Source organism: Arachis hypogaea, chromosome 11 (assembly GCF_003086295.3).
Source record: "Arachis hypogaea cultivar Tifrunner chromosome 11, arahy.Tifrunner.gnm2.J5K5, whole genome shotgun sequence".
Classification (NCBI taxonomy): Eukaryota; Viridiplantae; Streptophyta; class Magnoliopsida; order Fabales; family Fabaceae; genus Arachis; species Arachis hypogaea.
The window spans coordinates 143,634,828-143,648,513 of NC_092046.1; the positions used below are offsets into that span (position 1 = coordinate 143,634,828).

The window sequence follows — 13,686 nt, forward strand, 5'->3', positions numbered from 1 at the left end:
CACTCTGGAATAGCTTTATAAAAATAGTTGGGGAAGATGAAAAAACAAGATGCAAATGTAAAGGGTGTGAAAAAGAATACAAAGGTGGGGATAGTACTCATGGTACCTCTACATTGAGACGACATATCCCTGTGTGTCGTGAACTCCCCAAGTTTCATGATTTGGAAAAAATGATGTTGTGTCGTCTCAATGTAGAGGTACCATGAGTACTATTCCCACCTTTGTATTATTTTTCACACCTTTTACATTTGCACCTTGTTTTTCCATCTTTTCCAACTATTTTTATAAAGCTATCCCAGACATTAGATGTAGTTAATCGTTTTCTCTTTTTAGAATTTGACCCATCAATAGCAGTAGGTGGAATACTTACAAGAGGTGTCGCTTGAGTTACTTCCGGCGAGACTTTGTCATCAACAAGATCATCAAAGTCATCATTAGAGGCTGAGTCCAAGAAAATTTGTTCTACCTCAACATTTGGATCAACAATATCTCTTGCATAGTCATCCATATCTCAAAATTAAATCACTAACAAAAAATAAAAACACAGAATCAGATTAATCCTTACTATAACCCAAAGTAACCCAGAACAAAACAGAATAGATAAATAATTGATGTTAGTATCATACTATTCATCTAAATATTGAGAACCTAAGATTTATGAGAAAAGAAATAACATTCATATTTTATTATTAAGACAAGAAATTAATCTTACAATAGTTGGCTGAAAATTGATGAGTGTGATGAGCGAAGGCTATGAAAACTGAAGAAGAGTAGAATCTGAGTGAAGACTGAAGAATGGATGAAGTAACGAAAACTAAAGGGCTAACGGTGATGAGAGCCTCGCAAGGCTCTAATGGTGGGGATGCTCATCAATAACACCGACAAAGAATTAGGGATTCATGCTACTTCAGAGTGTTTTTCCTTTTTCCTTTGAACGTTTACTGTGCTGTGTTGAAGAAATGAAGAATTAGGAATTTAGCATTTAGGGCATATGGGTTATGGCTATTTCTTTTTCCTTTGTAGTTTGTACGTTTGAATTTTTAATGAATGTTAGAGAGAATTTTTTTAATTTTTGTACTCTTATATTGTACATGAGTTGGGTATTATCTTTTGGGCTGAATTTTTTTTATCTTGCATATTATTTTTGTAGTTTAGGGTTATCTTTTGGGCTGAATTTTTTTATCTTGCATAGTATTAGACTATTGGTATTTGATTAATGAGCTTATAATCCATGATTATTGGCTTAATAATTTTTTTTTTAAATCTTTTTTTTTACAGGTCGGATCGGTTTTTTCTAATTATGTTTGGCCAAAATCTGAATTTTTTTAAAAAAAAAAATCAAATTTTATGCGGGTCCCGTTTAGTCCGTGGGCTAGCCTGTTTAACCCGCAATTTTTTTCGAGTTAATCGGGTTCAGTCCAAAATTTAAATGGGCCTGGATTAGAGACAAAAGTCACCCATTTAAACGGGTAAATGGGCCAGCCTAATAAACTTGACCCATTTTTACGGCCCTACTTGTGTGTCCACTGCTGGTATATTTTTCAATAATAGATTTTATTTTGGCATGAAATTAAATTAAAAAAAAAGGATAGAGACAACTTGAGCATCTGTTGGATTTCTTGACCACAAGGTTGTTTTTAAATAAAAGCATCCCTAAACAGTTTCTGGTTACAAAATATTGGCAGAAACAAAGAGGCCTAAACAATTCTACAAGAAAGCCAATAGCCCATTCCTTCCAATGAATATCTCCGGAACTTCCCAAAACAGTGAGACCAGGTAGGGCCATTCTAGTTATTTTGTACAATAACAAAAAAAAATCACATTGTTTTCGAAAAATCGTTTTCATTGGGAAAAAAAAAATCAACTATGGTAACTTGTATATTTAGCTATTATGAAATATTTAGAAATTAAAACTAGTATAAAAAAAATAAAAGAAATGTTCTAGTTTAAAAGCAGAAAAGGAGAATCTTGCTATTAAGTTTTGGCTTCTAAAATCTTTGCCATCGCAGTCAGTGAGACAGTGAATAATAACCATTAGATTTTAGACCACATCCTCGTGATTGGATTTGGATCCTCTAAAGTTTGAATTTTACTTTAGAGAGTAAAGTGTGATCTCTCACCATTGATTTTATAGGTGGGACTAATAATAAATATGAAAGAGAAACTATTCAAGGTAGAAGATCATAATTTATTCTCTAAAGTGAAATTCAAACTTTAGAGGATCCAAATCCCTCGTGATTGAATCTTGCTATTAATAAATTGTTAAATATCCAATGATGTACAAACACATAATATTAAACTTAAAAAAAATACAGGATAACATGTAGACCAAGGTATACCGCAGCAAGCAAGCTGATTTAATAAATCATTTATGCTCTCTGAACTGCATTCTAGTTTCTATGGCGTAAGCAGTGATATAATTTCACAACAAAAAAATCGTTCTTAAAAACAATACTTGTCTAAATAAATTATTTTTATAATAAATATAAAAAAATAAAAGAAATAAATATTATGTTATATATATTATTATTAGCTTTTTGACCCGTGTTTTCTTTTGTTCAAAGTTCTAACAATATGTGTGATCTACGTCAAAGCACCCCAGCCATTTAATCTCATCCGTAATGATTAGCTTAATAAATAACTAGTCTTTAATCGCTGGGAATTAATTATTAAAACTGAAAAACGTTGACACTATGACCTTGCTTGACCGATTGTCTCAATTTCTCAACATATAGAACATTTTTAGACCGAGTAGATTGAACTTTGAAGTAAGGAATTGGTTTATCCCAATATTATTATTATTATTATTATTATTATTATTATTATTAATAAATATTTTTAGTTTTTATCAGCTATATATAGTTGGACACTTAATCAGTTTACTTTTTATTTTTCGTCATCAATATCTTTTAACCTTCAAATATATGGACGAAAGCAAAAATAATATAAATTTTTGTATTAATATTTTAAAAATAAAAACTAAAAATAAAATTAGAGGCAAAAATCAAATAGGTCTGATACTTTCATGGCATTTTTTCTGCTCGTGATATTCATATGAGATTAGTGTACACTAAAATCAACCACCATTATAAAATATATATTAAAAATAAATAAAAATAATATTTGTATACTAAAATCAGTCACTAAAATCAGTTACTAATATATTTGTATATAAATACACGTGTGATTTAATTTATTTTTAACATATAGTTATATTCTAACATGTATTTTATACTGGTGGCTTATTTTAGTGTACACGTAGCATAATCTGAAAATAAATTAAATCACACATGTATTTATATACAAATATATTAATAGTTAATTTTAGTAGCTGATTTTAATATATAAATAGTATTTTTAAATTAATTAATATTTGAAAAACTCAACTTATATTCACACCATAAGGGAGACCAAGTAATTGGAGAAGGGAAAGTTTAGGGCCAGCAACTTTTTTAAAAGTTGGCCAGCATTTAACCATCAAAAGAAAATTGAATGATTCTACACTATTGGATTTAATCTCACACCATTAAAAATATTATTGATAGTCAATTGATGGTTAAAAAATAAAAAAATTGCTGGCCCTAGCACTCCTCATCGGAGAAATCAATGATCGGGAAAAATATAATGTTGAAGTGTTTACCAAATAATTAATGTCCACACATTCAAGAATCAAGGGTCTAATTCAGCTAAAAGTCATGCACAAACACAATCAAACAAAAAACGTTATGATGTGTGTGTATACATAGCAATTAGCTTTCGAATCAAAAGATCATTTAAGCCAAAATTTATACATATTAGGTAATAAATTAAAGCAACGTCAAACAATCAATCCATAACCAAGCAAAAATTAGTTATAATTAAATAATAATGACCCTGTGGTTGTCGTATAATCACGTAATCACAGCATTAACGCAATCGAATAATGAGGATTACGAAATGATTCAAATCACGTAATGGTAGTTAATAATCTTTGGTCTTATCCTAAGCTTATGGGGTTAAACAACGTGTCCCATGCCAATCTTAGCTAACACCCATATGTAACCCTAAAATATTATTTATATATTAAAATTAGTTATTAAAATTTTTTATTATATATATATATATATATATATATATATATATATATATATATATAATTTAATTTATTTTTAATACATATTTTATATTTAAATATATATTTTATACTAATAATTAATTTTGATATTATACCTAATATGATTTTCTTGCCATTATTATTTGCTTGTCTGAACTTTTTATATTTTACAGTTATAACAATTACATTGGATTATAGTCTCTTTTGTGATTGATTCCTAAAGTAAGCACCAATTCTGACTAAGATAGACATAGACCAACCCAACGAGGTGCGTTGACCAAGTCTAAACTCTGGCGTAGAAGGAAATAAACCTCTTAAAGTAGTCCACTATAAACATTATGCCTTGAAAATTAATTGGAAAAAAGAGGTCTTGAAAAGTAAGTTTGATAGCGTTATAAGATTGCAAATTAAGTAACAACTTCGGTTGATCTAGATTAGATCAATAGTATGTTTAAGTATTAAGGACATGATAATACTGCTTTAAATATTTGTGATAGGAAGGGATCAAATATTATTTAAAAATTATTAATTTATATTTTTAAAATATTTAATTTATTTTGATGTATTTTAATTTTGTTTATTTAGTTATTAAATTAGATTTTATGTTATAAATTTATAATTTTTTTATTTTAATCTAATAACATGTTATAATAAATACCTCATAAATTAGTGTATAGTTTGTCATTTTAAGTCATTAGAGGTATGAAACCTCTTTTAGTTTCGTGATGAAACCATTATATAAACAAGGGAGGTTGAGTGAGTCTCTCTTATTGCATCGTAGAATTTGATAGAAATTTGAGGAGTTCTTTCAATTCAATTCCCAAACTATGACGTAGACAAGTTAGGTTGAGGAGTCACTTTCTTGTTGCGTCAAGAAATAGGGTAAAAAGTAGAGTGATTGTAACATCCTACTACACAGAGCTTTACGCTTAAGTCGTAGAACAGAGGTAGTGTGGTGTTACAGACCTCTAATCAGTAAATACATACGTATATTAGTGAACAAATGTAATATGCTAGGAGCCTTGAAAAACAGGTAAAGCAAAATCGCAAAATAAAAAGCGCAACACTCGGAGACTTAGGTAGGAGAAGGGGTAGGAGACTTAGGTACCCTAAACTTACTTACTTTAATCCTGTCATTAACACCTAACCAATCCGTCCTTCCTCCGCTCCTCCATCATCCATGATTCAGCAGAGACAAGCAACCAAACAAATTCACACACAAGTAGGAAACAGATAGTGCAAGTAGCAAATATAACAGGAAGCATGATATATATTCAGTTAGGCAATCCCAGGTAATGCATAGTAGACAAAACAAACAAATGCACATGATGTATGCCTGTCCTATGGCTGATGAGGCTCATCTGTCAGTTATCCAGCCAACCCGACAAGTCCGAAAACCTTAGATGGTCCCTCGTCGCGCATCCCCATGAGTCTATGCATAGATTTCTCATTCATTCATCATTTAATCATTCATTCATATATTGCTCAATGGGGGATATCCATTCCCGGGAATTTATACATGCCTGGTCACCCTTACGACGTAGGATCAACAGAGTATTGAGTTTCAACCTGGAATACGTGGTGGTAAGCCACGGTTCTGTTATCCAGGGAAACTCGTGTCTCAGATATCATCATTTCATAAGCCGTTTAGTATTCATAATCATTGTATAATCATTCATCAAAGCCATGGCATCATAACTTCATTTAACATCCACATCTCTTTCTTATACTTCATCAGGTTTACCTCTTTCTTCTTCCCCAAGCTACCTCAAATTCCTAACTTCCGCTAATTACTAAGCTTACTAGTAAAATCTAAGGTTAACAGGGCAAAAATAGAGGTTTAGGGGTTTGAAACCATGTTTAGATCATAAAAACACAGGTGCTGGAAAACAGGGTGTGTGCGTACGCACACATGTGTGCGCATGTGTGCGTGCACACGGCTTAACAAGAAAACAGGACATGTGCGTGCACACAAATACGTGCATGCGCACACCAACTAGGAATTACTTGGTGTGTGTGCGCCTCACCCCCTGCGAGCGCCACCAACAGAAAGCATATTATGGTGTGTGCGTGCACACAAGTGCGTGTGTACGAACACTTTCTAAAAACACCAGGTGTACGTGTGCACAAAGGCGTGCGTACGCACAGGTAAAATTTTTGCTTCTGTTGGGTGCGTGCGCACAACAGTGTGCATGCGCACACACCAGAAAACCTAATTCTGCTGCAACTTTCAGTTTTTTGCACCGGATTTCCGGCGTCCATAACTTTCTCTACAAAATTCAGTTTTTTGCAAACCTTATTTCATTCTCAAGCTTATAAAACATTCTTTAATTTAAAACAAACCTCATTTTCATCCAAAATTTGACGAGCAAGTTATGGACTACCAAAATTCATCAAAAATCAAGTTTTACCAAATTATACCAAACCCCATTTTTACCAAAATCACATTTTTCTTTCAAAACTCATCTCCACTCAACTCAACATACCATAACCATCAATATAACTTGCCCTTAACCATAGCACAACGATTCTTGCAACCTTAGCTCAATAACATCACATTTCACCTAACTTTACAAGCTCTAGTCACAAACTAACATATTACTCTATATACACATATTGTCATTAGCATGAAATTCTTCAACCATCATGACAACGTTATTCATTATGTCAATACTAACAAATCCAAATAAACACCACTCAATCTCAACCATACCATTACATTTCTATAACCATAAATCCTTCATCCATCATCATTATACTTATATATATATATTCAACCCACATTGTCAATTGCTCAACACAAACCCAACATCAATTTATCCATCAACATCACAAAACTAATCATTTAACACATTTAACCATTTCAACTTATCCTATAGTTTTCTAGCGTAAGTTTTCACAGAGCCTTACATATTAAATGCGCGAAACCTAAATCATACATTGGCCGATCACCACGTTTGGTCCAAGGCAGCCACTCAACCTATACATACAGCCCCCACAACTCAAAGAAAACACCAATACCTTAGCACCAATCCTCTACCAAACCTCCAAATGTCTACAATGCCAAGTTCCAATTACAACACACTACCTAATACAAATATACAACACATACATATACCCAATTCAATATCTAATGCACCAATTCAGATTTTTAGATAGGGTTTCGGTCTCCTTACCTTACCCACGCACAGAGTAATTCAAACCCAATAAGCTCCGCAAGCTAAATCGAACCTAGAACACCAAATTGACAAAATCTCACTACAAGGGCTCAATTTCAATAATCAAAAGGGGCAGAGAATCTGAGATGGAATTGTAGCTTACCCATAAAATTGATCCGACAGAAACGTAGAGCTCGACGCGCTAGACGCGTGGCCGCGAACGATGCGGCGAATGGAGCTCGAACGGAGAAGTTACGGTGGATTGAAGTGATGATGAGGGTTTGAGAGCTCTCCTCTCCCCCAAGGTTGTTCAGTGTTTTTGTTGCTGAATGGGGAAGGAGAAGCTTCTGCCCATTTTAAGTTATGGGTCCGGTTGGACCCACAGGCTCAGTTTGGGTTCGGTTCAACCGGTTCGGCCCATCCAATCCAATTTTGGGACAAAATTTTTGAAATTGGTGTCAAAATTCTCGTTTTGAAGTGCTCTATCCTATTTTATTATTGGATTTAAATTTTTAATTTTTCTAATTAAAATTTAATTTATTGACTAATTATTTACTGATTTTAGCGGGGTTTACAGTGATTCTCTTTGTATTCAATTTCAATCTATCTTTTTTATTTTTTATTTCAATTTCAATGTATTTTTGTATTCCATTTGAATTCTTGTCTTTTGTTTATCCTCTTTTTTTTATCAGAATGCCTTATGTATGTAGTAACTCATTGGCCAACGACAAACTCTTGATTAGATCTGCAGCAAATTAATTCTTGTTCTGTTGAGTTGAAAAATACCATAGAAAATTAAAAAAGTTTTCAAATTAAATTAGCTTTAAATTACAAGATATATTATGAGAAATTATAATTATTGTACAATTACCTATGATCATTTGATTTACATGTAAAAATTTTAGGTTAATAGTCAAATTGGTTTTCAAAAGATTGATCGATCATTATTTTTGTTTCTCGTTATTTTTGTTTCTGAATATTTTTTTAATCAGAATTAACTTTTTTCATCAAGTTTGTAAAATACATAAGAAAGTAAGAGCAAGACCTCCAAAACTTCAGATTGTTAAAGGAAAAACAAAAATTTTAGACTCACTACAACTGACTACAGTTAGAACAATTCTATTTTTAGCTGAAACAATCAAGAGAATCAGCTCTGCAATAGCAAAAAAATTAGCTAGTTTTATGATTTTTGTGCCAATTTTAAGATTTAAACGTTTAAAAAAATAGACAAAAATATTTAAGATATATTATTTAGGAGTTAAATTCTGTTTTTTGTATATGGCTAAAAATTAAGACCATTTGATATTATAGACAAATTGCCAAGTTATGTTTTCTACAACTTCGTTTATCTTTTGTTATAGTCTATTATTAGGTATTTTATCCTTGGTGGTTAATGATACTATGTTAGCATGCTTATATAGTCATGCAAATGCTTCAGTTTCAATATATATGATGAGACTTCATTTATATGAGTAATTAGGTCACTTTTTTATTTTCTATATTGGGAACCGTTGGTGTATAACCACGTTATGGTCGTCCATGGTGCTTCACGCAGATGTGACGGCTACGATGAAGAAATCGGACGGATCGATTTACACAAGAAAATCGGATGGACCGGATTCTGGGCTGGGAGGGTACACAAATCGGACGGTCCGATTTGTGCCCCCAGCCAGGTGTCACGCATGCAAGTATCCCCCAAGGTGAAACTAGCAACACTTTGGTGATATCGGTGCGCCCCCTCCCCATTCTCTTTCACTTTCAGCAACCAAACTCTCCCCTTGTAACCCCACAAGCTTCTTCCATGGCTTTTCATACATAAAACGTGAAGGAAAAAAAAATTGGACTACTTGCTAACAATGCCGAGGAGAAGAAGAAAAGTAAAAGATGTTAATCGTCCGGACCTCCACATTGCTAATTATCTTGATCATCCTAACTATGTAAGTTTTTATTTTATTTTAAGAAATTTTATTTTAATTAAAATAATAGTTATTATTATGTTAGAGATTAGTAATTTTTTATGAAGATGATGTTAGAAATTAGTGTAATAATAATGTTTAAATATTTGAATCTGATTAAAATAATTTTAGAAATTAATAGTATACAGAAATTAGAAAATTATTGTAATAATATTATTTAAAAGGAAGCATTATAAATTATAATAGTATAATAAAGTGATTATTGTTATTAGTAAGATAATTAAAATAATGATAATAATAATAATAATACTGTTATTAAAAATATGGAGGTATGTACATATGATAAATAAATTAAAGAGTTAATATTAGTTATTATGACCGAATTTATAGGAATAATAATAATAATTAAAAATAATAACCGATACTGATGGTTTAACTATTTTTATTATAATATACACTAATAGATAGATAGATATCAACTTCTGATAATGAAAATCATTTAAGTAGTAATATTGTTAGTAATAAGTAATTTTTTTGTAGTAATAATATTTATTTATGATAATTAAGCATTCGTAGGAAAATAGTAAAATAAATAAATATTATGATTTAAAAATTATTAAGTTAACTATTTTTTGTTATAAGTATGACATAAATATTATGATCGTCATGTTCCGATGAATCTCATTCTAGAGAGCTACCAGCCAGCTGATGAGGATAATGATGACTTTCTGGTTGAACATCCAGATGGGGATGAGGTTGCAGACGAGGATGATGATGAGGATGACGATGAGGACGACGACGAGGATGAGGCGGATGGTGAGGATGATGATGATGGGGGTGATGGTCCGGATCATGGTTCAACGCCTACTAAAGGTAAAACAAGTTGTAGTAAATTGATTATTTGACTTGATTGTTGATTATTGAATTAGTTGTTTGATGAAGTAGTTGGTTGTTGATTATTCGGTTTGATTAGTTGATATGATTAGTTGGTCATCGATTATTTGACTTGATTATTGATTATTCGAGTTAGTTTTTGAGTTAGTTGTTTGTTGAGTTAGTTGGTTATTGAGTATTTGAGTTGATTAGTTGATTTGATTATTTGGTTATCAAATATTTTCATAGGTACAACTACTGGTGAACAGCGAAAAGGATACAACCTTAGAGCTGACCCCCCTCGGCGGAGCGCTAGTCGGTATACCCCATCCGCTTTTAAGAAGGTTGCAAAGAAATGCAAGAAATTAGTCAAAGATGTAAAATGGGCGATGAGAAAATGATGTTGGACTTACTTATGTATCTTGTCGTGGACTTATTTATATAGCATGTGTTAGACTTATTTATGTATCATGTCTTGAACTTATTTATGTAGCAAATCGGACTTAATTATGTACAATGTGTTGGACTTGTTCATAGAACTGGTTCAATTTTGTTGAATGTTTGAGATTTGGAAATAGTTGAGGACAGGTTTGAGAAATATTCGGATGGGACCCGAATAGGGTGGCAAAGTCCGAGTTTTAGAGGAGATGCTGCCGAAATTTTATAAAATTGAAAGTTTCTATAGAAGTAAATATCTAAAAAGTTTTGGTTTTAACCACGTCATACAATAACGTCACATACGAAAGTCATACAATATATAAAATACTCAAAGTCATACACTAAATCGAGTTACCGATATGGCCGGAGCTCTATTGCGTGGTCCCACCCGGATTACTTGGCCCACCACGTTGACGACATCTACTACGGCTGTGGCCCTCGGCCCCGCATTGCTTACATCGCTTAGGACCACGCAACATCCAAGTATCCATCTCATTCAAGAACCGGGTCATCCTTGGCCGACCTTTGGATACCCGTCTTAGGAATGGATTACCTACGAATCGAGGTCCATGGTAAACAGGCCATGTTGTCGGATTCCCGAGTGGCCTAAACCTAGCCCTATACACTCGTCGAATCTGGTCCATCTTGTAGACATCATGTACATACAGTTGCCAATCAAGACGTTGGTTTGCACAACAAGCAAACACATGTCGACACGGAAGCCGGTCCACTTGGAACTCACCACAGTCACACCGTTGTTGACGGAGGTCCACTGTATACTCCACACCACTAGGACACTCACGCACTTCGAATACCTCATTCTGTCAGTCAAAGCAACTAACTTGGATGTTACCTGCTGCCCGCTGATTTGCATGTAGTTTGGAGGTTACAAGTTCGGAGAACACATGTTCTGCATTAATTCGAGCCTCAGCCTCGGCTCTTTTTCGGGTGAACAATTCATTAAGCCTGTAAAATGTTGCCTTAACAAGTGCAGTGACTGGAAGATTGCGAGCCCCTTTCAATACCGAGTTGATGCATTCCACTAGATTGGTTGTCATATGACCCCATCGGTATCCCCCATCAAATGCCAAAGCATACTGCTCACGCGGAATTCGATCCAACCAGTTGGTATAAGCCTCACCCCGCTCACGTAAACGCTGATAACGCGTCTCGTATTCGCGAACTGTTCGCGAGTAACCTGTCACATAAAAAAGGGACCACCATAAGAAACATTCAACATAATAACTGAGTCCAGGAGTAAATGTAATCGTAAATATCATACCGATGTTGACGATAAGCTTCTGCAGATACGGAGCCGTGAATTTCCTCAAAAAGTTGGACTCTATGTGTCTGATGCAAAACATGTGGAATGCTCTGGGAGGAGACCAAGCTCCGTGACTACGAGCAATAGCAGACCTAATGGAGTCGTGTCGATCGGAGATAAGGCCCACACCGTCACGTGTCACAACATGCTGTCGCAAGTTACTGAGAAAAAAGTGCCAAGCCTCAAATGTCTCTCCCTCAACTATGGCAAATGCAATCGGCACGATGTTATTGTTGCCATCCTGTGAGACTGCAACCAACAAACAACCCTTGTACTTTCCATACAAATGAGTTCCGTCTACCTGCACTATTGGCTTGCAATGTCTGAAGGCTCTAATACAAGGGTAATAACTCCAGAAGACTCGGTTTAGCACACGAATATTAGGAACCAAGTCATCTCCCTGGTACGCAGGCATTGTTTCAAAATGAACAACTGCGGATGGCTCCTTGTGAATCATGACCTCAAACCATATCGGCAAGGCTTCGTACGAAGTTTCCCACCCTCCGAAAATTGACTCCACTGCCTTCTGTTTAGCCAACCATGCTTTGCGATAACAGATGGTGTAGTTAAAATTTGACTGTACTTCCGCAATCACTAATTTCACCCTAATAGATGGGTCAACTTCTACCAACGGTTTTATTGCTTCTGCAACTGTGTTGGAATCCAGCTTCGAATGATCTTGAGAAACGGTGGCCCTAGTACAGGTGTGACTACCGTTGTACCTCCTTATCTCCCAACAGAACTTTCTGTACATTTTGCTCACCCTGATCAGCCAATCACATCCTGCACCATACTGGGTGCATTTAGCATAGAATGTCGTCGATTCTGACTCATGCACCCGATAATCTACACCTCTGTGGATTGTATAATCTTTCATCGCCTTAATTACTGCCTCCCTAGAACTGAATTCCATCCCCACAGTAAATTCACCATCCGGCATAAGGGGAAGCTCTGCTGCAATAACATCACAAATTTTAGAGTTGTAAGAACTAATAATGTAATAAACTAATAAGCACAGAACAATGGAAAACGTACTTCTCAAAATCGAACCGGTTATCGAACCGGTCATTTTGGTCGACCAAGCTGGTCCGGTTGAATCGGCCAGTCCGATCCAACCGGCCGGTCCGGTCGAACCGTCAACACCCGTGCTAATGCCCTGCTAAGGAGGACCGGCCGATCCGGTCTAGATGGCCAGTCCAGTCAAATCGGTCATTTTGGTCGACCAAGCTGGTCCGGTCTAACCGACCAACCCTGTCCAAGTGTCTGCCCCGGTCGAACCGGCCGAGCCAGTTTGATTCAATCACCAATTTGACCATATTAAACGTTAAACAATTACTAATTACATGCTATATTTTGCCTATTTGCCCTTGTCTTAATTATTTGTCCTAAACACAAAACTCATGCACAAGTCATACTATCACAGATCTTAATTTAAATTAATGGCGCACCTGCATTTACATATTGAGGATACTCCGGTGCATGCATGGCATCCAAATCCAACGACCGCATGAAACTCGGCTCCACAAACGGCTGCTGATTTGCTAGTGCATTTGCCACATCCACTACATCTGCCACCGTAGTCTCGTCAGCTTGATCTTCGTTTCCACCCGGATCAACGACCTCGTAGTTACTTTCGAACTCTTCTTCACTATCACTGTTGTAATCTTCCAATTCAATATCTCGGTCCGCTGCAGATTGCTCGAACTCGATGTACAATTCGATAAACGTCATTCGCGACCGACTTTCAAGATACACTGAAAACATTTCTTGCATGCTCGTTTCGTCGGTCACGTATTTCGTTTGAAATTGCACGAACCCACCAAAGACAGATATAGGATATCTGTACAGAATACACGACACTCTCCTAGATATTTCAAAATCCAT

General features: G+C 34.8%; 1 protein-coding gene across 1 annotated transcript; it reads right to left on the reverse strand.

The window, feature by feature from the left end:
* Window positions 1-10,849: 10,849 nt before the first annotated feature.
* On the reverse strand, window positions 10,850-13,686 carry LOC112722091 (uncharacterized). Its single transcript, XM_025773070.1, has 5 exons — window positions 13,556-13,686; window positions 13,251-13,456; window positions 11,761-12,756; window positions 11,332-11,676; window positions 10,850-11,250 (listed from the first exon to the last, which is right to left on the reverse strand). The coding sequence occupies exons 1-5, from the start codon at window positions 13,684-13,686 to the stop codon at window positions 10,850-10,852; spliced, it is 2,079 nt and encodes a 692-aa protein (XP_025628855.1).

Coding starts and splice junctions, on each gene's coding strand:
- LOC112722091 (XM_025773070.1), bottom strand. CDS start 13,686: ATGGATTTTGAAATATCTAGGAGAGTGTCGTGTATTCTGTACAGATAT. Junction 12,757..13,250: donor TCCTCAATATGTAAATGCAG/GTGCGCCATTAA, acceptor ATGTTATTGCAG/CAGAGCTTCCCCTTATGCCG. Junction 11,251..11,331: donor TGCAAATCAGCGGGCAGCAG/GTAACATCCAAG, acceptor TGGAGTATACAG/TGGACCTCCGTCAACAACGG.